The sequence below is a fragment of the Hoplias malabaricus genome, chromosome 16, assembly GCF_029633855.1.
Source record: "Hoplias malabaricus isolate fHopMal1 chromosome 16, fHopMal1.hap1, whole genome shotgun sequence".
Classification (NCBI taxonomy): Eukaryota; Metazoa; Chordata; class Actinopteri; order Characiformes; family Erythrinidae; genus Hoplias; species Hoplias malabaricus.
The window spans coordinates 22,361,767-22,388,689 of record NC_089815.1 but is presented as its reverse complement, the minus strand read 5'-3'; the positions used below and the strand labels follow the sequence as shown (position 1 = coordinate 22,388,689).

The 26,923-nt window shown below is 39.2% G+C and overlaps 1 protein-coding gene across 2 annotated transcripts in view; it reads left to right on the top strand.

Annotated features, from left to right (window-relative positions):
- dennd1b (DENN/MADD domain containing 1B) overlaps positions 1–26,923 on the top strand; it is a 97,191-nt gene that overhangs the window by 43,876 nt on the left and 26,392 nt on the right. Inside the window, exons 7-13 of one of the 2 annotated variants that reach the window (XM_066647386.1) lie at positions 600–680; positions 2,251–2,310; positions 6,227–6,280; positions 7,294–7,404; positions 14,279–14,379; positions 16,376–16,421; positions 18,286–18,387. In XM_066647386.1, coding sequence (XP_066503483.1) covers positions 600–680; positions 2,251–2,310; positions 6,227–6,280; positions 7,294–7,404; positions 14,279–14,379; positions 16,376–16,421; positions 18,286–18,387 — 555 coding nt within the window. The remainder of the gene's footprint in view (positions 1–599; positions 681–2,250; positions 2,311–6,226; positions 6,281–7,293; positions 7,405–14,278; positions 14,380–16,375; positions 16,422–18,285; positions 18,388–26,923) is intronic. The other variant, XM_066647387.1, reaches the window with a different exon arrangement.

Below are 26,923 nucleotides of genomic sequence, written 5' to 3'. Positions count from 1 at the left end.
TAGGTGATCAGGAAAAAGACATAGACTTTGTACTGCAACCGTGTGTGTATGAGTTATGTTGTTGATTTTTTAAAATGATTATTTATTTATTATTATTCTTTTTTAATGGTATATTGTCTAAACACAACAACAAATCAAAGTATGTGAGGGTTCCTCTGCTGTGTTGTTTGGTTTCTTTGCTGCAGCAGAATTGATCTTGTGCCGTAAGTGGAGTTTGAGTAAATTTTGCCCTTGTCGGAAGAGCTCGTAAAAGGCCAGCTTTATAATCCTGGGGCCTGTTTTGTGGCTGAATCTTTTCTCCAGTGCCTTCTTAAAGCCACCTTCCCTGAGCGAGGGCCTATGGTTAATTACGAACAGCCGATGCTGGCCATAAATCAGGGCTGGAATAATAAGCGTCTGCCGCGGCCTAGCTTACCGTCTCTTAACCTCAGGATCACTCGTTAAATGTGTGTCAGTCGGATGTTTTTCCTCCCCCTTTAGACTTGCTGCTGGATCACTCAGGCTCCAAATTGGTCACGAATTGCCATGCATACTTTTCCTGTGCCCCGCTCTCTTTCAGCATAACCTATGCATTTTCTTTGTGTTTATGTCTCTCGCAGGAAAATGATCTGAATGACATGTTGGAAAAGCTGCATGCCCTGGCCGTGCCCAAGCCCAACACGCCGGTCAGTCTGAGCGTGGTAGGTACAGAAGCTTAAAAACATAACGTTCTAGGCATGGCTAGTTCTTTCTGATAAGCAGAAGCTGGACACTCATGACTGTAACAGCCACTTAAATCAGATTCAGCTGCAAGTGCTTTTTCAAGAGCCACCTGTCTGTCGCGTATGAAGTTTGACATTCTGTCTTAAAATATTACTTTTGGGAGTTTTGCCCTTTTTTTTTCTTTTTTAAAGACTATGTCTTTGTGTAAATGTAGATATAGAACAGTGATCTGCTTTTTTATATAGGCTTTATTATAGTGCAGTGTTATGGTGCTGATTATAGAAATTTGAACAGAACCATATTTGTCTTAACCAGAATATCATGTCTGCCTTGAACTGATTTATTTTCATTTTTAAATATGAATGTTCTCATTTTTAAGTGTTTTTTTTATTAACTTTGTTTATAGGGCATTTGCTGCATACATTTCACTATTTGATTATGCTTTTTATTTTAATATATATTGCTATTATATACCTTGATTATTTATTTTATAATAATTTCAAATTTTCCGATATTTATTTACGTATTTACTTACATTTTGAGCATTTAATCATAATTTGTCAAAGCCCTCTCTCAGGTTCAATGTTTATACGGTACAGTGCAAAAGTAAGAGACCACCTTTCATTCGTTTCTGTTTTGTTTATATATAAAAGTTGCATATATATTTCAGGACACACGTATGAAAAAGTAGACGTAAAACAAAATTCCAGCTGTAGAACTGGTAGTCCACCAAACCTGTCCCCATCAGATAAACAGCACAAAATATTCTCCTTGTTAAAGACAGAATAAAATCTAATTTTACCTTTGTGTGGTTTTTTAAAAAATCCACTGAGGGAAGACAAAATTAAGTGCAGCTGTTAAGAAATATAAAAGAAAAATCAAGTCAAAAATAAGAAATAAAAAAATAAGATTTACAAATAAAGCAAGTTAACTGCAGGAGTGCTCAAAACATTAGACTGGCCAACTCAAGGGCACAGAGCTCAGCATCTCTGAATGTATTTGGGATTTCATGGATAATGAGAACCAGCAAAGGCAACCAACTTTTTAGACTTTTCTTTGGAGGATTTTGTTAAAACTGAACACTCAACTATTGGAATATTATGAACCATGAAAATGAAGAATTTCAATAGTCGTTTTGAAATTTGTAAATGAAATAGATGAAGGGTGGTCTTTTTCAGAGTACTGTATGTGAGGGGTTAATTAGCACTGTGAACTGCTTAGTCTTTTTTACTTGGACCATACCTTATAGCACATGTTCATACTCTTAAGACAGCTGCCATAGTTTAGATGTTAAACAGCAGCAATTGATTGGTAAAACGTGCAATTAAGTGCAATTAAAATGTGCATTTTCCAGCATTTTCCCAAGTTCACAAAGGAAACAAATTATAGAATGAGGTGATGCTATAACAAGGGCTGTTACCTGAAGGATAGTTTTTTGATAAGTGATTGGTGCATCAGTATTTCAAAAGTGAGTGGTGGCAGTGTAAAAAAAAAAAAGGCTGATTCTGAGTGTGAACCCTGTTTTACTCTTTCCTCTCAATGTGCAAGAACAAGTGTTTGCATATTGCCAGTGGGCAAGTTGCAAACAATCCAGGAAGCCAAAAGCCGGTGAGTGGAAAAGTGAGCAAGTGTGGATGTATGAGAGACAGAAAGAGAGAGCGCTTATAAATCTAAAACTGCTGCGCTAATTGCATGGAAGAAGAAGCTTTCCAGTTTTGCCGAAGAATCCAGCGCTGTCCCTTTTTAAATATGGCAAAAAACAAACCATCCGGGGTGTTGGTGTCTGTTTCTTCTTTTCTGGAAAACAATCAAACTTCCTAAATGATTAATGCTCTTCCACACTGCTGTATTCTCTCTTTTAATATCAAAGAGGTTCTTTAGTTTCACGTTAAAAGCAAAAGGCAAGTCGTGCTCAAGAAATCTCCTTGATGCTTTTCCTGTTAACCCATATTTCGTGGTTTTATATAAACATTGCTCTGAAAAAATCTCTGAAAAAAAAAATGTAAGCAAGACGCAACTCTGGGCGCCTAAATATGTGCTCACAAAGCAGCAGCAGCAGCACAATATCAGAATAATTTCCCCAACAAATGTACCTGAATAACTCATATTGTGGTTTAAATCTTCAGTCACACGACAAACAAATGAGTCACAAACGGCTGTTTAGAGCAGTACCATGTATCTTTAGCAGACAAACGTTCTGTATAAGCATACATCATACATGGTTCCTTGACTTGAAACAATAATGGAGCAGTTTTTACTTCTGTGTAGGAGCACAGAAGCTTCCTTTTTTTCTTAAAGAATCATTTTATCCCAGGTTCTCTTTTGTAGAGGAGATCCGATTAAAGTTGGTGATGGTTATTTGAGTTGTCACAGCTTTATATTTATCCTTTGAAAGGCCCATTACTCTTATTTAACTTTTAAACTTGGATATGCTTAGGAGGTGCCGACAATGCCAGGACATTTACCAGTGAAGGCTCTATTTATTTAGTACAGTGTCCCTGTTACTACACTTGTGCATTTGGGTCCACACAAACCACAAGCCCAAACTTGCTAAGCTATGGATTTATATATTGCTTACAACCACTTCCTACACTCTGTTAATACCTCTTTCTAGACTCATGAGTTTTATTAGCTCCACTTACAATAGAAGGTGCACTTTGTACATCTCTGCTGTATTCCTTCTGTTGCCCTGAATATTTTCTTAGTCCAGTTTCACCCTGTTCTTTAATGGTCAGGACCCCAGAGCAGTATTATTTTGGTGGTGGATCATTAGTACCGGAGTGAAACTGACATGGTGTGTTAGTGTGTGTTGTGCTGGTATGAGTAGATCAGATAGAGCAACGCTGCTGGAGTTTTTAACACCTCATTGTCACTGACCAAAAATATCCAGCCAACAGCGTCCTTTGACCACAGCACAGCACACAGTGTGCAGCAGCAGCAGATGAGATGCTGGCTCTCACGTTACGTCTGTAAAGTGGACCAACAAGGCAGGTTTGTCTAATACAGTGGCCAATGTGTGACCTACTCGTACCTGTACGACACACACTTAACACACCACCACTGTGTCAGAGTCTCTGAAGTGTTGTATATAATTCATTCTCACTTTGTGGTGATCCTGACAATAGACAAACATTGTAAAAGTGGTGTAATAATGTATGCAGGGCAACATATGTACTACAATCTGTAATTGTAGAACTGCAGAGTGCAGCTGTGTGGTCAGTTGAGTTGATAAAATGGAAAAATGTGTGTAGAAAAATGAGTTCATGGTAATGATATGATTGGTGTATATCTAAATCAGGAACCATTTAGTAAGCTTTTTTGTGAGAGTAGTTGTTTTGAAAGGAATGACCATGCCCAAAAAAAAAGAAAAAAAAAAAACTCGCTGTCAGTTGTGTTTATCAACAGCTTAACTCTTTCATTCAGAACTCTGGTTTTGTCCCCAGGTGATTAAGCTGAATGTTTAGTTAGTAAGCTCTGCTATCGTCCGCCATCGCTAAGCACCAATCCAATCCGGATGTGGCAGCAGAAATCCTGGTCCAGTCATCAAAGGGGATTTCTTAGCAATGCCTTTTGCTTTTAAGTCTGAACGTTGGAACGCCTTCTCACCAGGTGGTGGGTTCACCTGTCCGTGTCCTTCTGCAGGTTTCTAATGCTGGGAAAGTGGGGGAATGGTGAAATCTTGAAACAGGATGATTGGGTTTGGAGATTTGCTGTGAAGGCTGTGGTTTTTGTCAGTGCTACTGTGTGTTCAGTAATGCAGGGAATGTGTGTTTGTGTTTGTGTGTGAGAGAGAGTGTGTGTGTGTGTTGGGGGTTGGGGTGAGGAGGGGGTGGGATCTCGGATCCTTCTCACACCAGGGAGAGCAGCAGGCAGGCAGGCAGAGCATAGTGATAACAAGCGCTCTGATAATGTGTGATTTTTATAAACATGGCTACACAGAGCTGGCCACAGCCAGCTGGAACTGCAGCCCACGACACAGAGGCCAATCAGGCGCTCTGTGTGGGAAAATAAACACACATGTGCCTGCACATAGACGGGGACGATTATGAGCCAGGCTCTGCATGCTATTTTTGGCACACTCGTTTATTATAATAATTAATTTTATAATATTATAATAATTAACCATACCATTCCTGATATATATATATATATATATATATAGTGGCCCCAGATTTTTTATTATTATTATTTTTTTAATCCCATGTCTCATATCTAAGATTAAATATATGCACACATGTATGCTAAGGTTACGTAGTGAACGCAGGTTATATTAAATAAATTCTGTATGTTATTTAATGCTATGATGGCCTTTGCATATTCAGTAATAAAAAACGAATATGCAAATGGGCCGTGTAACCAATCAGAATGTTTGCATCTATCTGCAGTAAGCATCTCTCCAATTACAAGTCCAGATAAGCCTTTCCATGAGTGTTGTCTCATAAATGTTGGATAAAATAACAGGCCATTCTTATTGTCACATTTGTTGATGAATGTTATAAAATGCAGTTTAAATAATTAATCACCAACACTAACACAATATGGACTCTAATCCAATGTAAGCTCACAAAAGGGACTTAAACAATTTAGAGTACATTAGTGTTGATCCCCTAGAGAATGTATTTTCTTGTGAAAAAGATACAGAGTAAGGGTTAATTCAGTCCAGTGAGTGTGTTGTTAAAATCACACGATACAAATAATACTTTCAGATTTACGATTTATACAATAGAAGCCATTCAGTACAAGTCCCATTATGTGACCCCACGCATGACAGTGGGAATTTCAGAATGTGTTTACAACATACCATCCTTAATAATATGCTATTTTACATGTACATACAATTGAGTTAGCTTTTGTGTCAGGGATTGATCAAGAAAGATACAGCAGTAGATATCAGTAATAGCTGTATCTTTTGTGCATGCTTCTTTTGACAGCTATATTTTTCTGAGCTTAAATAATTCAAATCAAGCTCTTTTTTCGTCTTTTTAACATATTACATGAGTTAAACTTGCCTTTGTTTGTAGAGCATATGCAAAGGCAAGAGAGACTTGAACTCAAGCGCTCAGCAACAGATGGGCACTCTTCGCACACAATGAGGCATGGCCTAGAAGAGAGAGAGAGAGTTAGAGAGAGAGAGAGAGAAACACGCCACACAGGCAAACAAAATCTCCAAAGTTAGCGTGTAGTGTGGGGATCTCTTGCTCCGGAGCCTCTTTGATCCAGACATTAAACCTGTTCGGCTCGCTCAAACGGACCCCTCTGATCCTGTTGGAACAGAGCTGTTGGCTTTCTGTGCCTTAATAAAGACTTTCTCCCCCTTCACCTCCTCTAGCACTGTCCACAGGGGCTCCAACCTGGTGTTGACTCTCGCTCTCGTGTGGTGGTGGTGGTGGTGGTGGAGGAGGGGGGGTGATAAACTTTTTGCTTCCTTCAAATGGAGGATCAGTAGTGAGTGAGTGACTGAAGGATGTGTCTTCTCTTCCTAAGCCTTGTGACAACTCTCTTTCTGTTTCATGTTTTTTTATAGCACTCATACTTCATAGCTCCAGATATTAATGGACTCCCCACCATACCTGAAAGTGTAAGTACATCAGTACCTTAAGTGCCCTTCTAATCTGTGAAGCCTCACTTTTCCCCCCTAGCAGGTACAAGCCTTTAACCCTAAACAGATTCAGTGTTTTTTCAGAAGGTTATCTTCTCACGTTTGTTCATCACTACAGCGTGATGGAAGCTCAGAACACTTTTTAGAACTGTGCTACCACATGTATTAATCACATATTTGTCTTAAATATGTCAGGTGTGTCTGTTTTATAAACCATAAAGTTTATATAATAAAATAAAATAAAGGGGAAATCCACCAGTTTTCTAAAGTAACGGTGTGGTCAAGGTGTGAACACAGAGCTCTGTGTGGTTTGATGCAAAATGGTCTGTTCTAGAAAGGCTTACCAAGATCAGAATTATTTATAGCGTTAGTGGTAGGAACCAGATGACTAACACTTCTTAATGTCATCAACATCTAGCTGTCTGATTCCTGAGACACTTTTCTGTTGATAAAAGCTGTCATTTGTAAATCATTTTTCATTTTAAGTGAGAATTAATGAAACAAGACTAATCTCTAAGCAATTTCAAGCGGTACGTAATGTTAAACATTGTCTGATTAATAGAGGGATGGTAAAGTCGATTTGCATTTTTCGACTCTTTAAAATATATGAGCATTAATTGCATATTTGAATGTGGAGTTTTTGTTTTCAGATCTGTTTTACCAAAAGTACATAAATCCCCTATTTTCTGGTCATTTCATAGATGTATTTGATGATCAATGATTATAAAATAAAACCTGCATTGTGCATTTTGCAACCTTCACTGCTGTAAAAACAATGGTTGAATTTTGCTGAAAAACCAGTGGAACCTGTTAATTTTTCTGAGTGCTGCCGGTGTTAGAGGCTTGAATATAGTTAACTCCCAATGTAAACTGATGTACTTTTAAAAAGCCATTTTTTCCTGTTTATTTTAAACTTGTTAAAAATACATTATGGTGCTTACTGTGTGTTTTAGCAGTACAAATATATAACAGCCTTTCACTCCCCCCATTAGAGAAATCTGACGGAGTACTTTGTGGCAGTGGACGTGAATAACATGCTGCAGCTGTATGCCAGCATGCTGCATGAGCGGCGCATCATCATTACCTCAAGCAAGCTTAGCACTGTGAGTAGCCCTTCCGCTTTCCTCATCTTATCAGTGTTTCCACCATTTCCTGAACTGGTATTTTTACAGAAGCATTTTTATTTCAGAAATTATTCATGCCGCTGCATTCTGCTGTAACATCTTTTTATACGTTTGATTTGCCATATAAAGTGATTGATACTGTATGTAGGAATATAATTATATCATTAATTTATGCAGGGAATCGTTTGCATTTGATTTATATTCTAAGCTCAAGCCCGCACTTGTTTAGATGTTAGATTAGATGTTTGTTTACATGTCTCGCTATGCTAAACATGTTAAAGGTGTGATAGATCCTTTGTCTTTGCATGAAATAAGATTGTACAAGACCCAAAGGCATTCACTTTTAATTCAGAGTATAATACAACACCTCCTCTCCATATTGACAGATGTGGTTTTGACAGAAAGGTTGACATCTGAACATCTGCATTTGGTTCAGTGAGCTACAAATGAGTAACATGTAATCACTTTATGAGAAGAGGAATTTCATAGTTATGTGCCACGTCATTTATATACAATTCTTTATGTTCTTTATGTACTGTCGTTAATGTAGGTGCCTGTGGTCAAATGACATTTTTGTTGATTTCTCTTGAAGTGAAAATAAAGCATATCATCTACAAAGAACACACTCCTGCACATTTTAAAAACTGCTTATTTGCTGAGTATATTAAACCTGAGAGGGGGCAAGAATAAAATATGACCTGTTTAAAAGATAGATAGAGCATAATTATTATGTATGCTTTTTTCCTTTAAACTCAGCAAATAAATAGAATAAATAATTATTTACCACAGTTTGAAAGGAAAGGCTGTATCTAATAAAGAGATGTATATGTTTAGCTTAGAAAATCAACAAAGCATATTATTTGAACTCTAAAACAATGTTTGTTGCACTGTAAGCACTACATGATCATGCTGACCTCATCTTACACACATTGGCTTAAGGACCTTTAGCTTCATTACTTTTACTAGTGTTTTGCTGTAGTGTCAGGTTAGGTTTATTTTATCACTTACTGAAGCTCCTGCTTTTTCACATAGTTTCTGTCCAGCTCCTCTTCACTTGGAAAGGGAGTGGAAGCTTATCGCGTGGGGAAGGGGTGCAGGGGGGTGGGGGTGGGGGTGGGGGGACCGGGGAGTGTGCAGCCCAGACTTTCAGCATGGTTCAGGGAAAAGGAGCGAGTGATGTCAGGCTAATGTTATCTCTGCCTTCTGCAGAGTTATCTGTAACAGAAGAGCAAGTGATCCTGCCCAAAGCGCCGGAACCAAGCAGCCTCCTTCAGGATGACCCAATCTGTGCAGTATTTCACTCCTCCAGGCCGCCGCCATCATTCCGCGTGCTCACTGACACGAGGGTTTAGAATGTGTAAATCATTAGCCTCTTGAGTAAAGAGCCCCCCTCCCCACCCCCCCCACAACCTTTTTTAACGTGATTTACTGTTTACCAGAACGAGGGGGCAGCCGACCTCCAGTTTATGAAACTAATATGCCAACAGACTTACTATGAAGCCTGGTGTTATTAGGGCTCCCCTTCACTTAAGCCTTTCATCTTCCCAAATCCTAAACCCATCATTCTCTCTTTGTTAACTCACCCTCGCCGATCCAGTGAACAATTATGTGCCAGTGTGTAATCAGCCTTATCGTATTTTCAGTTAATATAGAATATCTGTTAGGGTCAGCTGTTCTTGTTCAAAAATATGGATATCCGAGCTTATCTAAGAAGTAATGAATGAATTTTCTAATTAGAAATTCCGAAAAGCCTAATTTGAAATATAACTGGGGTTTTGCTAAATTTATTGCACATTTCAAAATAAATCACAGTCTGTGGAACAATCACTGAAACTCTCCAGTGCTGTTTCTTTTGGAAATATAAAGTCCTGAACTATAATTTTAGGATATTTATCTGCTATTATAAAAAAGCTGAAAAATAAATGGAACAAATGCTTCATTTTTTTTAAAGGGGCACTCTGGCCAAAACTAAAAATAGAACAATTGCTACTTCAGCTGAAAACATTAATACTCCCATCTTACAGTGCTGAATCTCTAGTCCCTAGGGTGACATTTCTTGATGCATGGGAATACCATTTTCTGATGATGTCATTTGAAGGTGGGAGGAGCTTAAAAAACCAACTACAAGGATTCCCAATACTTGTATGATATATTTGTGTCCTGCTTTCTGCGCACTGTAAACTCAGACAGGATACAAACTTGGGAATTCCAAATAAGGCTGAGGGAGGCAGTGATACTGTAAAAAAGATTAATAATGTAACATGGCTAATAAAACTAAATGGTAGTTAATATTGTTATGCATACTTTATTATTATTATTAGTCTTTGTATTGCTATCATCATTAGGGTTAGTACTAGGACCAGGTATGTTTTTGGTATTAGATTTAGTGTCTGAGCGGAGAAATCATTAAGTGGAATTTAATTGTATTATTTTTACTGAATGTTAAACATCTGCAAATGATCTACACTGAAGCACCCACATGAAGTATTGTCACAGCATTTCTTTCATCCCCTCTCATCATCAGGAGAGGATGTGACACTGGGCGGGGTGTGGTCAGACTGCTGTTGCTGTCCTTGCAAAGAACTAGGAGGATAAATAAAGAGAGTAGGGGTGAAAAAGAGAGAGAGAGAAAGGGAGAGAGGCATACATTATGTATGTTTGAGGCCGGCCCTCGGTGTTTGGGCCCCCGGTGTACCTGCTGTGTCAGTCTAGCAGAACATGGGTGCAGCCTCGGCTGTGTTGGAAAGCAAAGGAATAAATCATGATCTTACAACAATGCATCAGTTGACTTATCGCTGTTTCGTGACCAGAGGTAAGGAGTACCACTGTTTTAAAGCCGTGTCGCCTGGCTCGCGAGTGCAGCCGCCCGTGCAGCCTTGTCATATGCCAGTATAATTGTGCTGCATCAGGCGCCCTCTAACTAGTCAACTGGGAGGCCCCTCGCGCGTTTCATCCGCGAGACCCCCCTCGGCCGGCCCCCAGTCCTGACAGCAGCCTTCTCATCATGCTGTCAGTGGTATGCTAACAAGAGCTGATCCTGTCTTGGCCTGTGGTGCTAGCCACCGCAGTTCCTTTTGGCCTCAGACTTCTCACTTTTTTTTTTCCTTTCTCCCTTCCCATACTTTCTCTTTGTCAGTTTCCTTTCTTTTTTTTCTGCTCAGCACTCCACGGTCTCATTTCTGTGCCCTCTCCAAGCTATCTCTCATACCCCGGGCTTTGATAGATACTTCTATACTTCTCATCCTGTGCCACTTCCTCTCTTTTTTCCCCCATGTGTGCTACGGGGATGGATTATTATTATCTCGTGTTTACCTCCCTGTGCCCTCTCCGCACCTTTTTCTTTTCTTCTCTCTTGGTGCCACCTGCTTCTTAGTGGTGCGCTAGTCTTAGCGGCATGCTAGTTTGTCGACAGGAGCTGGGAAGGAGGCTGTGGTAATTGGGAAGCAAGCCGAGGACCAGGGGAGAGGAGCCTGGCGCCTTGCAGGAGAAGTTGGTGCACGCACCAGTGTTGTCACCCCTTGTCATGCGGCATCACACCTTCACTCTGCCCCCAATCACAGCGATGCTGCTGTCTGCAGTGTTGCTCTTATCAAAGATCAGGACTTTTTTGCCTTTGTCTCCTTTCCCAGGGGTTGCTATGGACACGTTCTCTGATGCAAAGAGAACAAGAAAACTTCTTCACACGAACATAAATGACTATAGCTGGTGGTGTTGGAGGCTTTGACGCTTACTTCAACCCGCCACAATGGAGTAGATGTGAGCCGGGTGGTGAATCTGCTTTAAATGTAGGCAGGAAGCTTACCAGGAACTGATCCTGTCCTGTCATTCTGTATGAGTTGGTACAAGGAGCACTACTGAATTATTACAGTTTCCCAACTCTGAATCAAAGACCACAGCATCAGTAATGTCACTTGTCTTTGGAAGGTGTCCATAGAAGGGCTAGACCTTCAGATGTGTTGCTTATTCCCTTTGAGAGAAATTTACTGGGCCCTTTTTTTTGCACACAGTTTAAATACTCTGTTCCTGTTGGGCCTTCTCGATTCATTTCCTGTTATTTCTAGACCTATTACAGCTCAGCCTTGACACTCTGTTATTAAGTCATAGATGTATTCAGCTTTCTTGAAAGTGATTCCAATGGAAATCATAAATATTTCTTGTTTATTAATCAGTTCCTTAAATCTCAACATGGTAAAGATTCCAGGACCTGGAGGTTCACAGCATACACGGTCACACAGAAATTAGCGTAATTGGGCTGGGGTGGAGATACCCAGCTGTGGGATGTCCCTAATGGTTGGATAGGCTTGTGTTTTCCTGTGAGCCCGGTCACCTCTCTGTAATCTACAGTGTTTGGTTGGCCACCATTTAACATACTCCGAGCCTGCTCATTAGCTCCATAGCTCAGGGAGCCCAGCAAACACCCGGTCCACACCCAAACAAGCCATAATCCAGCATTTGTTCTCGTAGACAGGATCTGTTCTTTTCCATCTTATGGAATATCAAGCACACACCTCCCCACCTTTTTTTGGGGGGGATTCCATGTAAGCCATTTGGCTTCTGTCGTTAAATATTTATCAGCTTAGCAAATATTTTATCAGCAGCTCTGCTCCAGCTATTGAATATTGTGGAGAGTGACTGTAAGAGTTTCATCTTTGGTTTCTACTGCAATTTTCTTTCATTAATTCTGGAAAAAAAGGAGACGGAGAAAAGAATTTGCTGGTTCTCATCTATGCGTTACGGGTTATTTAAGGTAGTCTATTGAAAAAAACGGCTTTGAAACTAGATTGTGCCTAATTTGTTTTCTAAATTTCACCTTCTAATATTTATCTTGGTTTCACCACCTCCTCTTCTTCCCAGCGCTCTGAAGAGAGATAGAGGCTCCCTTTTAAGTTCAAAATAAATCAAGCCAATGGGGCTTGTCTTTAAGCTTTGTTGAAATAATTGGAGTGCGTTCCTGAGTCATCTTCCGCATCGCTACGTGGTACGGAAAGGTTTCTCTTCAGAAAATGAGACCGCAACCTGTTTGCACAGTTGAAGAAAAGTGTTCCGGAGCAGCACGCCGACCACCTCGACTTCGCTTGCTGTTGCAGGGTCATTTAAGGGAAACAGCAATGGAAGGGAGCATGTCTGGGAGCTTTGATATCGTCTGATACCCACCTGGTGTGAAATGATATTAATATTCATTTATTATTCCTAAATTACCCAGACACAATTAGATGTCACTGCTTAGGTTTACTTATTTACAAAGAAAATGGCAAAACATATTTGCATATGTAAAAATGCAGAACAAGCCCTGGTTTCTTCTTAATTAAAACTCATCTTGGCTGGAGTGGATGTCTGCAATGTGTCTTGTTTAGAATGTAACACAAAGACACACATTTTGCCAACTTGCACGACGATATGCCTGCCCTCCATTACGCTTGGCCTTGCGTAGGTAGAAACGGGAAGGAGACATTTTAAGCTGGCTGCGGTGCTGTGGCCAAGCTTGACTGCTTTCACTGGTCACTTGTGACATTCAGTGTCAGTGAGCTGGGGGGGTGGTCTCATGATAGTTTAGAACAGGGGTTCACACATTACTGGAAGCTCCAGTTGTCAAGCAGACCCCCCTCACCCCACAAAAAAAAAAAAAAATCTCACCAAGCCTGCCTCCCTCTGGTATTCCAGCGGCTCACGGTCTCTCTCGGCTAACTCATGTTTCATTCTTTGGCAATTTGCCCTAATGAAGTCCCAAAGGAGCCTTCAGACCTCTGTTCTTTTTCCATATTTAATCATGTTATTTTAATCTGGGAGATGAGCGTGTGTGTGTGTGTGTGTGTGTGTGTGGTTGGGGGGGTCATTGCAATTGCTAGGTAGCCATAAGCATGGATTGGGGGTGTGAAGAGGGTTCACTTGGGTTTTCGCCACACCAGCCGTACAATTAACTGTTGGCTTTTTGTTTATTGCCTTCATTTACTCTTCTTATTGAAGGGTCTTAAAAGCCCTTCATTGTATTCTAATAACATTGCAACAATGGAGCAGTTGTATATATGTTCATTTTAAACTGCATTTCATCACTCAGATGTTGAATTGAAACTAAATTTGATAAGAAAAGCAGAAAAAACACAATACCCTGTAAAGTCTGACACACAGTATTATTTATTTTGTTTACTGTCAAAGTAACTGTTAGGATCAAGTGATATACTGGGGGAGAAATCTATGGGGTTAGATATCAGATAATCCATGTGCACAAGGACTGGGAAATTCAGGAACAATCAAGCTGGAGAACCCTAATATCATCCCTATTATTAGATAAACATTAGAAGGAGAGAGAAGGAAATCAAGCTTCAGTCTCGTTTAAGAGCTGAAAAAAAAGCCACAGGTATGTCTGTCCATCCCTGTCTGAAAAGACGACTCAACACTGTGGAGCTAAAAGGATGTAGGATGTATAACTGTCAAGACTCTGAAAAGAATAACATATACTTCATAAAAAAAACCTCTGTATGGTAGGTCTCAGACTTTTGCACAGCAACATGAATGAATGTTTTAATAAATCCAGTTAGATTGATGCCATAGAGTCCATTTAGTTTCCTAAACCTGTACGCATCGGAGCAAGAAAAAGGAGAAACCAGTTGTGTTTAATGTGTGTGATATATTTTTTGGTTTTTGAGATGAAAGCCTAACTGTGATTGTGCTTGCTCTCCTGGCCCACGTTATATAGAATCCCCTGAAGCATAGCATGCTGAATAATGTGCTTTGCATCCACAGTAGCTTTTCTGAAGGAGGGTTTTCCTGTCTGTGATTACAGGGGGACTCATAAGTATGTCTCTGTGTCGTTTCTTTCTTTCTTTCTTTTTTTTTTGCTCTCATTTCTTTATAGTTAACTGCATGTGTGCATGGGTCCGCCGCCATGCTCTACCCTATGCACTGGCAACACATCTACATCCCTGTACTTCCCCCACACCTGCTGGACTACTGCTGGTAAGACCACTGCTTCTACATTCACTCGCTTTCCTTCTCTTTCAGTTATTCAGCATTACAGAGAAACGTTTGTACACACACACACACACACACACACACACACATATATATATATATTCTTACATATCAGTCCTCTCTTAGCCAACATTCTCTCAGGTTTGCCCATGGCTTTGAGCTCAGAACTCATACGTGTGTGTGTGTGTGCCCTTTGCTTTGGTGTTAGAGTCATGCAGCTTTGCCTGCCATCCATTTTTTGTTGAGGTCATTATTATTTGAGTTATTCAGCGAGGCTAAGTGTGCTGCATGCTCCAGCTGTGATTAAAGCTCAGAATCTACACCGTTCTCAATGTCTAGCACACAGGGAAGTCTGCATGTAATGAACATTCAGAATAAACTTCCTAAATATTTGATTTCTGTGGCTGGTTAAGCCCATCTTCCAGCATGTCTGAAGCCTCAGTGGATTTGAATATTATAAATCGGACCAAAAATCTGGTAAATTTAAACCAGCATCGCCCCACTGCGTCTGGCGTGCCGAGTCCTTGTGTTTTTTGCATGGGAATATATTCACCACAGGCGCTTTGGTCTCTGCATGCGAGTTCTGGGTTTCGGCCATTACCACAGGCTAACATATCACTCTGCTCTGCATTAGCTCGCCATACGGTTAATACCCGCTCGCTTTGATTGGCTCATGCTGCTGTGCTCGACCCCAGTGTCACCTACAGCACTTCCTTTTACTTGCCTGCGTAAATGAGCGGACAAAATGAAGAACGCATTTAAACGCAGTGTAATTGGCCTGGTAGGCACTCGCTGAGCTGTACACTACATCTGCTTCCGAGGATTCAAAGTGATTTGTATGACTTAAGGAAAAGTTCTTTCCAGAATGGCCTCATATAGAATTGCTAGGTTTTTTTTGTTTTATTTATGTCAAGACCTTTGTTTTTTAGCAGTAGAACGCCAACGCTGTGCCAGCTTTGTCTACTGCTCATTTTCACATGCTTTCAAAAGCTCATAGAACCGGCTTGTAACTCACTGCCTCACTTACATACACTCATTCACTCACTCAGCCACAGACAGTCACTCACTCATAGTTAGGGATTGCGCCACAAGAGGTGCTAGATCTCACACACTAACTCACATTGTTATTATGCTTCCAATTGAGTATTTGTTGTTTTTATAATATATTACAACTTTACACTGTATTTTAATGTTGTGATATATTACTACGAATAATACCTGGCTGACCACTCGTTATTTATTTGAATATATTACAGATAATACCTCATTTGAACAGAATTCAACTGAAGTGTTATCTGCATATATGTGTTAGAATATATACATATAGCTTATTTGTTAGCATATATTACAAATGAAATTTTACACAGAATAAAATTTCAGTGAGTGACCATTGCTTATGTTTCAGTATTTTATTTCAACAGATTCAGCTAGTGTACAGTAGATGCAGGGTCTGTTTCTCTGTGAGTGTATGTGTGTGTCTCTTTCTCTACATCTGTGGAGGCAGAGGCTGTAGCAGATGCAGCAGTAAGGCTAGCCTATTAGCCGCGTAACTTGATTGAGCAACCGCAGCAGCAGCTACCCAAACCTATCTAATTACCCAGCCCTGCCTCACTCCACACTCCAGCGAGCCTGAAAAGTGACGCTCACCAATTACACTAATCACCTTCACCGCTCAGAGTGGCCCTTCCTGGAAACAGTGAAAGACGCTAATAAAGTTTACCTCTTTAAACTCATTTCACGTTATATTTGTCAGTTGTCCATCTGTATTTTTCTTATTTATTTATTTCTGCATTGAGAGTGGTATTTTATATTTGTTAAATTTTTTTTCAAATGCTGAGCTATTTTTATTTTTTTTTTTAACCTTTTATTAAATCCACTGTACTGTTCTTGACCAGCTCCCTCTGCTTGGTCCTGGTGAGCTGTTTGCAGGTTATTATTAGTTCTGTTGCTAATGACCGTGGCTTGCTTCTATTCCCAATAGTGCACCCATGCCATATCTGATTGGAGTCCATCTGAGCCTGTTAGAGGTAAGTAACATCAATCTACTGTCAGCAGCTCCGCATCTGTTTATCCTCTCCTAAACACTTCACCAAACGTCTTTATCAAGAGCAGCTTGCAGGCGGCTCTTTACGTTATATAATAGTCTCATTTTTATTTATTTGTTTGTTTGTTTGTTTTTAGACCATCTTCTTTCGGTCTGTCACCGTATGATATACGTGTGGTCATTTCAGCTCAGCGCTCATAATTCAGCCAGTTTGAACCAACAACGTCACAGAAATCTGTTCGATTGTTTGAAATTCTAATGGTGCGATATTTACTTTGACGCCTCTGCGCGGAACACAAGGATATCTAGAGAAATTGACAGATTGTTTTGCTTTTTATCTCCTGGGTGCGTGCGTAGCAGGGATATGAAAGAGGGGGATAGAGCAGAGAAACAAAGAGCTGGTGTGTTTGGTTATTGGAAGCTGGCATGTTGGTTGGAGGTAGACCTATAGCAGCGCGGGTAGATTTGATAGCGCTGACAGTTGCAGGCAGTGGCAGTATTTATCACACTTTCACATTAGTGACAGTCCCCCTATCTGGCTGCACATAATTAGACCAAATCAGCACGCGGGCCTCCGTAGCAGCGACTGTCAAAAGTGACAAACCAGAAATTTTTTTTACACACTCGGCTGTTTCCCCACCTGCACCGGTGGAATAATTGTGGGATTTGTCGCCATCAAGATGCGTGACTACCTTTTGTGAGGATGCCTGGGGTGCCTCACAAAAAAAAAAAAAAGGTCCCCTACCCAGGGTGGCTGAAAGCAGCCTTTTCCATTTTTGATAAGTTGGAATTGTTTTTTTCGTCGTTGTCCGATGTGTTCTATTGTTTTACTGTAAAGATGGTTTTGCAAGAAGAAGTTAAAATGTTTTAAAAAGATTTAAAAGGACATTTGGATTGTTTTGTGCATGCAGTCAGCATTAGCCAGATAAATACTGTAATAAATGGTAAAAATCTGCTTTTATGAGCATAACAGCGATCAAAAGCACTGACCATCTGCACCATTTTCTATACGTAATACATAAGAGCATAATAAATCAGGTTTAATTACATTGTGCTGTGACTTCAGTTATTTTATCACATCTTTAATAATTTAAATTAAGAATTGTGAATTGCCATAGCGCCCAATCCTAGCTTGAGATGTACTTTGGCCATATGCCAATATCTATATATCTGCCATTAACTGTACAAGCTGATATGAGGATTTATAATATCTGCCTGTATCAGCCTCTTTTAAAGATAAAAATGCAGCAATATTAATAGCAAGCTGATATTTAAGTGCAGCAAAACGGTGGTGTCTAATTGCGTGCTTCCAGATTGTCATAAATACATCAACAAATACTGTTTGAAATGTCAATCAAGTCTAAACATTTGTGCAGATTGACACCATTGTCTGTCACAGCTATGACTATGATATTGCCTTTAAATGTTCATAATGATCCAGTGCAGGTATTGACTACCTGTGGCCTTACAAATACTGTACTGTTACTACTAAAATGGACTCTGCCACTTCATGTTTCAGAGCCGATTAGAAAAACAGCATGTGTTAATTGTTGTTACACAAAAATGGGGACGGGTAAAAAGTGTTACATTATCACACAGATACAGCACTATTTCTCTCTCTGTATTTTAATGGTTTATTTACTGTTATAATTCAACTAGTACAGTGTTCTATTAGCTATTAGTTACTGATTATTGGTTGTTGCCATAAAGTGTAATGGAAAGTAGTCTAGCATTTTGTGTCTTCATAGTTCTGTATTGATGACATTTACATTAAACACAAACATGTCATAAGAACGCACCATGCCTTAAAATAAATGTTTAATTTTTTGCTAAATATGTTCTTACAGAGAGTGAAGAGCAGGTCCCTTGAAGATGTTGTCATTCTGAATGTGGACACAAACACACTGGAGAGCCCTACAGATGACCTGCACAACCTCCCCAGTGACGTAGTGAGTGTCCACAGCTATCAGACCTTCAGAACATTCTTTAATTCTCTCTCACACACACACATACATGTACAGTACTGTGCCAAAGACAGAGACCATCTTCATTTAGAAAATATCCTATCAGAACAACCATTAAGTGCAACATAGTTTTTTCAGTGTATGGGAAACATAATATAAAATACATATAAACATATTTGAAGTGTCCTGTTGTTGCCTCATTAGGTTTTTCCAGACCTCCAATGTTTAGTCTTAGAAGTTTGTTGCATTTTCTTCTTCTTCTTATACAATAATTACATTAACACATTTACTAATACTGAGGTCTGGCTTCATGGGGTTAGTCCTTTGTTCTTACAGCATCCGGAGCTCCTTTGTTCGATTTGCAGATCATTTCAGCTGCACATCCCTTCAGAAGGAAACAGCTGAAGCACCTGTGGATTTATTAGACAGAATTTGGGACATCTTAAATAGCTTGCATTGTTGTTGAGTCCATTTTGATTCATTTTTCAATTATCCAATCTTTTTTATTTATCTAACTTTCTCTGTCATTTTACTATCCCCTTCTTTATGTAAATAGACTTTGTTGTATCAGATCTCTCCTTTTCCTAATGGGTATTTTGACTGGATATTTAATAAAAGGTGGTCTCTAAGTTGTACATAGTACTGTACATAAGCAAAAAACTTGGCACTTTTGGATGCTTTTTCTCTCTTGTTTTTCCAAGCCTTAACGCACAAACACACACATACAACTACACAAGCACACATGCGCTGCCTCTTTCACACATGCTTCCTCAGTGTCTTCCTCATTCTCTTGCTCACTCACTCCAAAGCTTTTTGTCAGAGAAGAGCACTAGTGTCTGTCTCTCTCTGTCTGTCTGTCTCTCTCTCTCTCTCTCTCTCTCTCTCTCTCTCTCTCTCTCCTGTCATTAGTATCTGCGGTGGTAAATCCTCAAACTGCGCTGGGTAAACTCGTCTCGCCTCGTTTAAAGGCCAGCACATCTCACTGGCCGTCAGAGCCTCAGCGAATGCGCAGCTTCCAGCCTTCATCTCGTTTTCTTTCTTTCTTTTCCTCTTTTTTTTATTTTTTTTATTTTAATCATTATTTTTACAAAGCGTGCCTTTTCTGCTTGCCCAGTGGCACGTCTCGCTGGAAGAGAGCGCGCTGGATATTTTTTTTTTCTAAAGGCGCAGGGAGAGAAGGGGGCCAATTATCAGTCGCCGCTTTCCAGCCACCTGCCAGCGCCTTCTCCCTTTAATTAATGTTGTGGTGACACCGGTCAGTGCAACAGGAAATGCAGCTACCGTCAGGGTCAGAAATATGTCTGTCATCTGTCCCTTTTGAACATTAAGGAATTTGTTTGTTTCCCCCCCACTCCACCCCCTTCTCTTTCTCTGGCCCACTGGGGGGTGTGTTTTAATGCTCCTATATGAATCAGTGGAGCCCTGCTGCTATCTATCTAAGCAGGAAAAAAAAAGCCCTCACCGTTCTGTGATTCTGTCTCCGCACCGGCGCTCCATTTGTAAATTAAATTGCAAACTGAGAGTGTCATAAAAAGGAGTAAGGTCTTTTGAAACTGACAGAGGAAAGCACAAAAAAGCCCTTTGTCTTCATCCTCTGATAAATTAAGTGCCAGCACAATGTTTGCTTTGATCCTCTCATGCAATTTTTCATTGACTAATGATAGAACATGCTCTGCATATCATGTTAAATTACCCCACCTGAAATGTAGATGTCACCTGCAATAACATATTTATCGCTACAAAAAAAAATCTACTTTCTTTCTTACTGGCGATCTTACCTTTGGGGATATTAAAATTCATAACAAAAGGAAAAGGCTCTAATTGAGCAGAGCCCAAGGTCTCTTTTTTTCCATTTGCTAGTTAAACTGTCTGTCACACAGCATTTTCCTACATGCCAGCGCCTGGCAAATCAGTACAGCAACTATGATTTACATTAGAACACACTTTTATACATTTCAGGTTACATGTGTATTTGAGCTTCACCGTTCAGAATTATAAGCATTGCTTTTGAAATCATTTTACTCTTGTAGCTTCTTACTTTTTTTTCCCCCAGTATTTTATCTAGCTGGCACCAAAAGAAAATCAATATGTTTTACTGCTAAAAAGGAAGATATAATAAAATTAGCCCCGCAGCGTTTCGTCTTTGTTTTAAAGTAGTCTTCTCATATTGATTTAAGCTGAACCTTTAGAGATTCATATAATTATAGCTCTGAAGACTTTTCAGACATGTGGTCTCTATTATTTGGTGAGTCTGACCATTGGTCCGGCTCTGAGACGGGTCAGAGGTGACAGTTGTCCTGCATTACCTGGCCCTGTTTTCAGACGGGACCCTATGCTGTGCTCTTTGCTGTCTATCGCTTAATGGCCATTTTCCCCAATTTCACACATAATATTTTAGATTTATTGACTATTACAAATGCTTCCATGCCAGTAGCGGTTCCGTTCCATGCAGAATCTATGGATTTACAAATAGAGAGAATAATTGGAGTGGCTCGGAGAGGATATGGCAGTCTTTTGAGAATGATTTTTGACATTAAATTTTATTGAAAACACCGAATGTGACGGGGTTGAAAGTCCGGTGTTAATTACCCCTTTGCTTCATGGTTTATTTCTCTGGATGCTTTGAGAAAGTTTGACTTGACAGTGAAAAGTGGCAGTGCTGTTTTTCCACAAGTTTTTTCTAACTAGTTTTTTTTCTACTTCTTTTTTTATAACAAGGAGAAAATGAGAACACTTTATGTTGTACCACAGTCTTAGGATGGATATGTGGTAATTTATAGCAGCCTTCCAGTAAACAATGGTGTTAAATTATATTCTATACTGATCCTTCATTAATTTATTTTTTTCCTTTGGTTAACTCCTCTTCCCTGTGTTCGTATCCACGTCTCAGAAAGTCTGTTTCATCTCGCAGTCATTAAGATTTATAAAAATAGGAAAATAGAAGTAGTTATTAAGAGCTTGTTTAGATTGCTGAAAAGGGAGAGGAAAGCTTGATTTCCTAAAAATGTAATTAATGTATTTATTTTAATTCTTGTCACCCCCCACCCCCCACTCTACCAACAGAGGATGTGTTTTTCTCTCCTGTTGGAAATGGTGAAACTGCTGCATTTCCTTTTTCACTTATAATTGGGGTTTGGTAGCGGGGAAAGGGGTGTTTACTTCTGTAGTCATTAAAACAATCTAAAAATAGGAAATTATGAATCCATTACTGCTACCAAACAGCTCAGAATTGTGTCTGATTTTTATTTGATCTTGTGTTCGCAGGTCGTACATCAAGCTTAAGATAGACGTCTCTCTGAGATTCTTTTGGTTTTTATTACCAGCAACAGGAGCACAAAGTTCCATTGTTTATTTTTTCTCTTTTTCCCACTCTTTTGCTGTAGCTTTTCATATGACATTCTTTTTTGTGCGTGTCTTGTACACACAGCACATATTTGTATCCTTCCTGCATTTGATCATTTAGCTTTTCAATCACGAGTAGAAATTTGGGTGTGCACACCCACCTCGTGTATATTAAGGCTCCAAATGTAAGCTAACAAATGAACCATTGAAAGTACAATATGAAGGTGCGTCCTTTGAGATCACCTGGCGCAGCAAATCAAAAGCTAGGTGTTTAATTGAGACTTGTGCAAAGCTTCCAGTGTTGTTTTTTTGTTTTGTTATCTCTTCTCAGAGAGAAAACAACAACAACAACAGCGAATATACAAGCTAGCATGTTGAACAATTACAGTGAAGACTGGGGAAAGTTCCCTCTTTTAATATCTCTTGTCGTTCCTGCTCAATTTCTCATAGCACTTTTCCCAGCACAAATGAATGGATCCTGTCCTCCAGCTTCTGACTGAAGAGTGGTTATTCACTCCTCAGTGTTTTAGCTCACTGTGTGGCGCAGTGTCCAGAATACACTTCTCTAAATCAACTCACAACAGAAAAACCCGTATATATTCTTCAAAACATATTTCATGACATACTCCTATATTTTTCGGTTATATCACGTTAATTATATTTAAATCCTTCCCGTTTTTGTTTATTTAAAATCCAATTAAGATGGCCATTATTTACAAATATATATTTTTTTTCAAGAAAAAACTAGATATTGAAGAATATTTATGATACGTTCCACTGCAGGAACAAGTCCAAAGTCAAAGCATAAAACAGATAGTGTAAAGAACAGCTGGTGTTCAAATTGTGCAAAACTAACTCCTGTGGAAAGAGACTGTCACAGTGGTGATCTTACAGGTCTTGAGTCTTATGCAGCTATGGAGTCTCATTTAATATGTAAATTAATAAATGGGATTTTTAGAATGGGATTCCAAAGAAAATGTAGAATTGTTCTTTCATTAATTTACACATCCAGAGGATTTTTATGCTTATCAGATTCAAAAGACAGGGTTTTAAATTTTTTGGATTATTATTGTTGTAACATTTAGATTATATCGGTTGTGAGTTTGAGTTGTGGTGATAGTTTTTTTATTTTTTGAAGGGGGGTTATTTTTTTTAATGGTCATTTTTTTGTGTTTTCCACTTGAGTCAAAGAAAACATTGACTCATTCAATCATTAGTCCCTTTGGTGTTTTCTTTAAGTTGTCACAACTTATATTTACCAGTCTCTCGCAGCCTTAGAACTCAGCTGTGTTAAGCAGTGTTTATAATTTTTGGCATTTAATCAATCTGCATTAAAAAGAAATGTAAAGCTCCTCATGCTTGGCCTTTATTTGTCAGGGATTCCTTTATTATTACGGTTGAAATGTTAGCAGCCTTTGTGTTCTTTCGAAGGGATAGTGCATTCATTTTGTGTGTATGTATACACTTCACCCTGCCGCACATCAAAAGAAAGCAGCAGATTTTCATAACTATTCCTTTTTTCTTTGTAGTTCTTTTAATTGCATCCCCACGGCTTTCCATCCCTGGACAGAATCCTTAACAAAACACCCTCCTCCCCTCCACCACCACCACCACCACCACCATCACCACTGACTTACAAAAAAGTTTCAGCCACTCTTCATGAGCACACTGCCAGTATTTAGTGCTGCTGTGGTTTGCATTGAATTATTTTCCAATTTATATAAAGCTTTTTAGGAGATTTCAAGTTGCTTAAGTGATTGAGTTTTCCCTGTTTAATGTCATCACTATGGTCAGTGAATTGTACAGAGATAACTGTTATAACATCGTACGTTATGACATCTAGGTCGATCACATTTCCTAAAAGAGACGGTATACTGTTAATTAGATATATATTTTTGCATGTAGCCACACCCTACTGAGTATAATTTTAAAAAAGAGTGCACACTTCTTTTAATTTACCATCAATGTGGTCTTTATTCATCATCAGGAAAAATTTAGGTGAGAAAAATAAACAGGAACCACAGCAACTAATTTTAATATGATTCTTCTACTAATTAGTGACTCCAAATTTTTACAGCTTCTATAATTTTCAAACACCATTTTTGTTTCGGGGCAATCATTTTTCCTGGAAATCTGCAGAAATATTTTTCTCATAACGCCAGACGCTAAAATTATAATAGGCTGCATTTTCTGCTTTTCACAATCCAAGAAATTCCAGACATATTCCGTGATGTTTTGGAGTAGGATCTAGTGGCCAGTCAGTCACTCTGGCTTTAGTTTTTGGAAATGAATTTTGAAAAATAATTATTTCTCATTATATTTGATATGCTACTGTCTTATGCAAATTGATTATGTTTAATTTCAGTAAAAATACCTCAAGCCTGAAAAGAATCTTATTAGCATTAAGCACAGCGCAGTGCTGGGTATTGACCGTGGGGTTTGTTGATTGGGTGATTAAATGTCTGATATTGTATTATATTTATATGATGCCTAAGAAATGGCTTGACAAGACTAATCCCGAAAAAAAATTGAGTCTGTCTACCAGTGCACAGGATTGTGGTCTTGTGCTCAGGAACTGAATAATGATCTGGAAAAAAGTTAGTTAAAAGCATTGAATTTGACTTAAAAAATTGTCACATCCCTAGAATAATGACTCTACCCACATAAGCAGCTGCTGAGTAGTGTCTGGCACTTTTTTTTTTTTTGTTTACTGTATCAGTGAAGTGTGCAGCCTTGAAAATAAGCTGTCAGAATTCAGTCTATAGGTGACGTGTTGAATTTGCCCTGAGAGCTGAATCCTTTATGCAGTATTGTGTGTGTATATGTGGTCAGAACTTGTCCAATTCAATTAGATGGACTGACTTGAGCAAACACAGCTCAGTGTTGAAGGGGTGTGTGTGTGCGCTTGTGTGTGTGTAAAGTATGTCAGCTCTAAGTGTGCATTTGGAGCCTGGAAATGATAACACACACTATTCAGTTCTGTGCAAAAGTCAGAGACCATTTTACAGTTTGAATTCCAGCCAAATTGGCCGTTAAGTTGAAGTTATTCCTTGAGGTCAGTGTAGTGTGTATGTGCTGGTTGGTGCTATGTTGGAACCAGTTTTATTTTTTAAAGTAAATAAATACATAAATTAAAAGGTTTTACAGAACCACTGACAGCAGAATTTCCATCGTAAAGAATCTGGGCACAGAATCAATTTCACATGTTCGTTGTTCTATATACAACCACTGCCACTTTACGAAACAACCAATGAAAATATGTTTTAATGTAGCTAATACGTGTTCTTCTGGGGCCACTGTTTATTTCATTTCCAGTTAAAACCACTATCAAGTACAAGTTATTCATCTGATTATACACAGCTCATTGTTGGAGCACCGTAAGTGTGTGGTTGTGTGTGTATGTGGTGGCGCAGCTCTAAGTGTATAATAGCAGCCCACCATAGAAGAGAGGCTTGTGGCATCATTCCTTTCTGGAAAAGGAGACAGTGATACACCTGCTAATTATCATCTCCAGCTGGTGAGTTAAATGGAGATGTGTTTTGCGGGCCACCTCTGACCCTGTGCTCTTTACTTGACGCACTTCAAACCCTGTTGGGGAGTCCATGCAGTAGAGTTTAATGAGGCCCTGTGTTTGCCCTCTGCGGACCCCCACGAGTCGGACGCAGCACTTTCATCCCGAACCATCCTCCCTTGATGTAAATTGAAAAGATCACAGCTACGGGGAAAAGACCTATACTGGAAAGGCCTCTCTGCATAGATTATGAATATCATAACTCAACATCACCCCCCAGCACACACACACACACACACACACACACACACAACCCCTCCCTCTTTCCCCCTTTTCTCTCTTTACCCACCCCTCTACAATACCATGCTTATAATTGGACCCAATGGGGGACTCTCCCTTTGATCAGATCATAGGCTGAGTGACTTTACACTAAAAAATGTCACTGCCAAATAGGTTTATCACCTGTAGAGTTAAGCTCCCTTCTGAAGCCCCCCTGCTCATGTCTCGTTAGTGATACTCAAAGTATAATAGTTAATTAGTCTGACAGATCAATTACTGTTATTGCATGCTTGATGAGACGTGTGTTCCACTATCAAAAACCCTATTATTAATTTGAAACTTGCCGCCACAACTCATTCTGCTTTCAAATAAAAGCAGCGGTACACACAGCAACTTACATACATGCATTAGAATCAATTTAAGACTTTCAATGATTTCTGCGAAGGACAGAAAACACTTTCATTTCCAGTGAAAATACACAGTTAAGGACTCCTTCATTTTTAGGACATATTTCTGAGGAGATTAGTTAAAAGACAAAATATATAAATGTGAACAAAGGAAGCCAAAGAATAATTAGAAGGGGGAAAATGTATAGGGATTTCACCTTCGGATAAATATTACTTTAAGCTTTTATCTTTTAGCAGTTCAAGCTCCATTCATGTTTGAAAGAATGTGGTACTCTCAAGATGTGGTTACTGAGAAGAGGACATAGGAAATATCTCCAAAAAATATGTATTTTATTAAAGGAAAAAAGTGGACACTGGGTATTGAAATGGGTATATTTCGATGTTAGGATTTCTACAAGTGATTCAGCTCTACAGCAGAGAAATCTTCAGTTAATACATACCCTTTCTGCTTTTTCCTACTGTTAAAAAAGTGTAACTCTTTTTTTTAATTGTCATTTTGACTAGAAATCGACAAAAATCTAAAGGGAGGTCTGAGTTTTGCAAATTGCTGCACCGTTATGTTATACTTTTTTTTTTGTACAGTAAACACTGTCTCATTATACGTATTTACATGCTGATGACTGTTATGAACACAATAACTTCTTGTTCCATCTCCTCCTTACTTGCCTGCTGGGTATGCTCTCCCGTGTGTGAATGACAGTTTGTTGTCTTTGATTTTTCAGGAAAAAAAAACAAGACAGTTTAATGGATTGTTTGGGGAGGAAGAAAAAAAAAACTTTAATGCATCAACATGAAATATTAATATGGCAGCAACTTTACATAAACATAAAAGCACTTAGTCCAGCGTGAATATGGAGATGACACGTGTTAATTTAGCAGAGCTAAACTTTCTGTTTGATGCTTGTGAGTATTCGCAATGGCAGCTCGGGGACGCTACAAGAGGGAAGGAATGCCCCAACAGAGACATGGGACAAAAAGACAG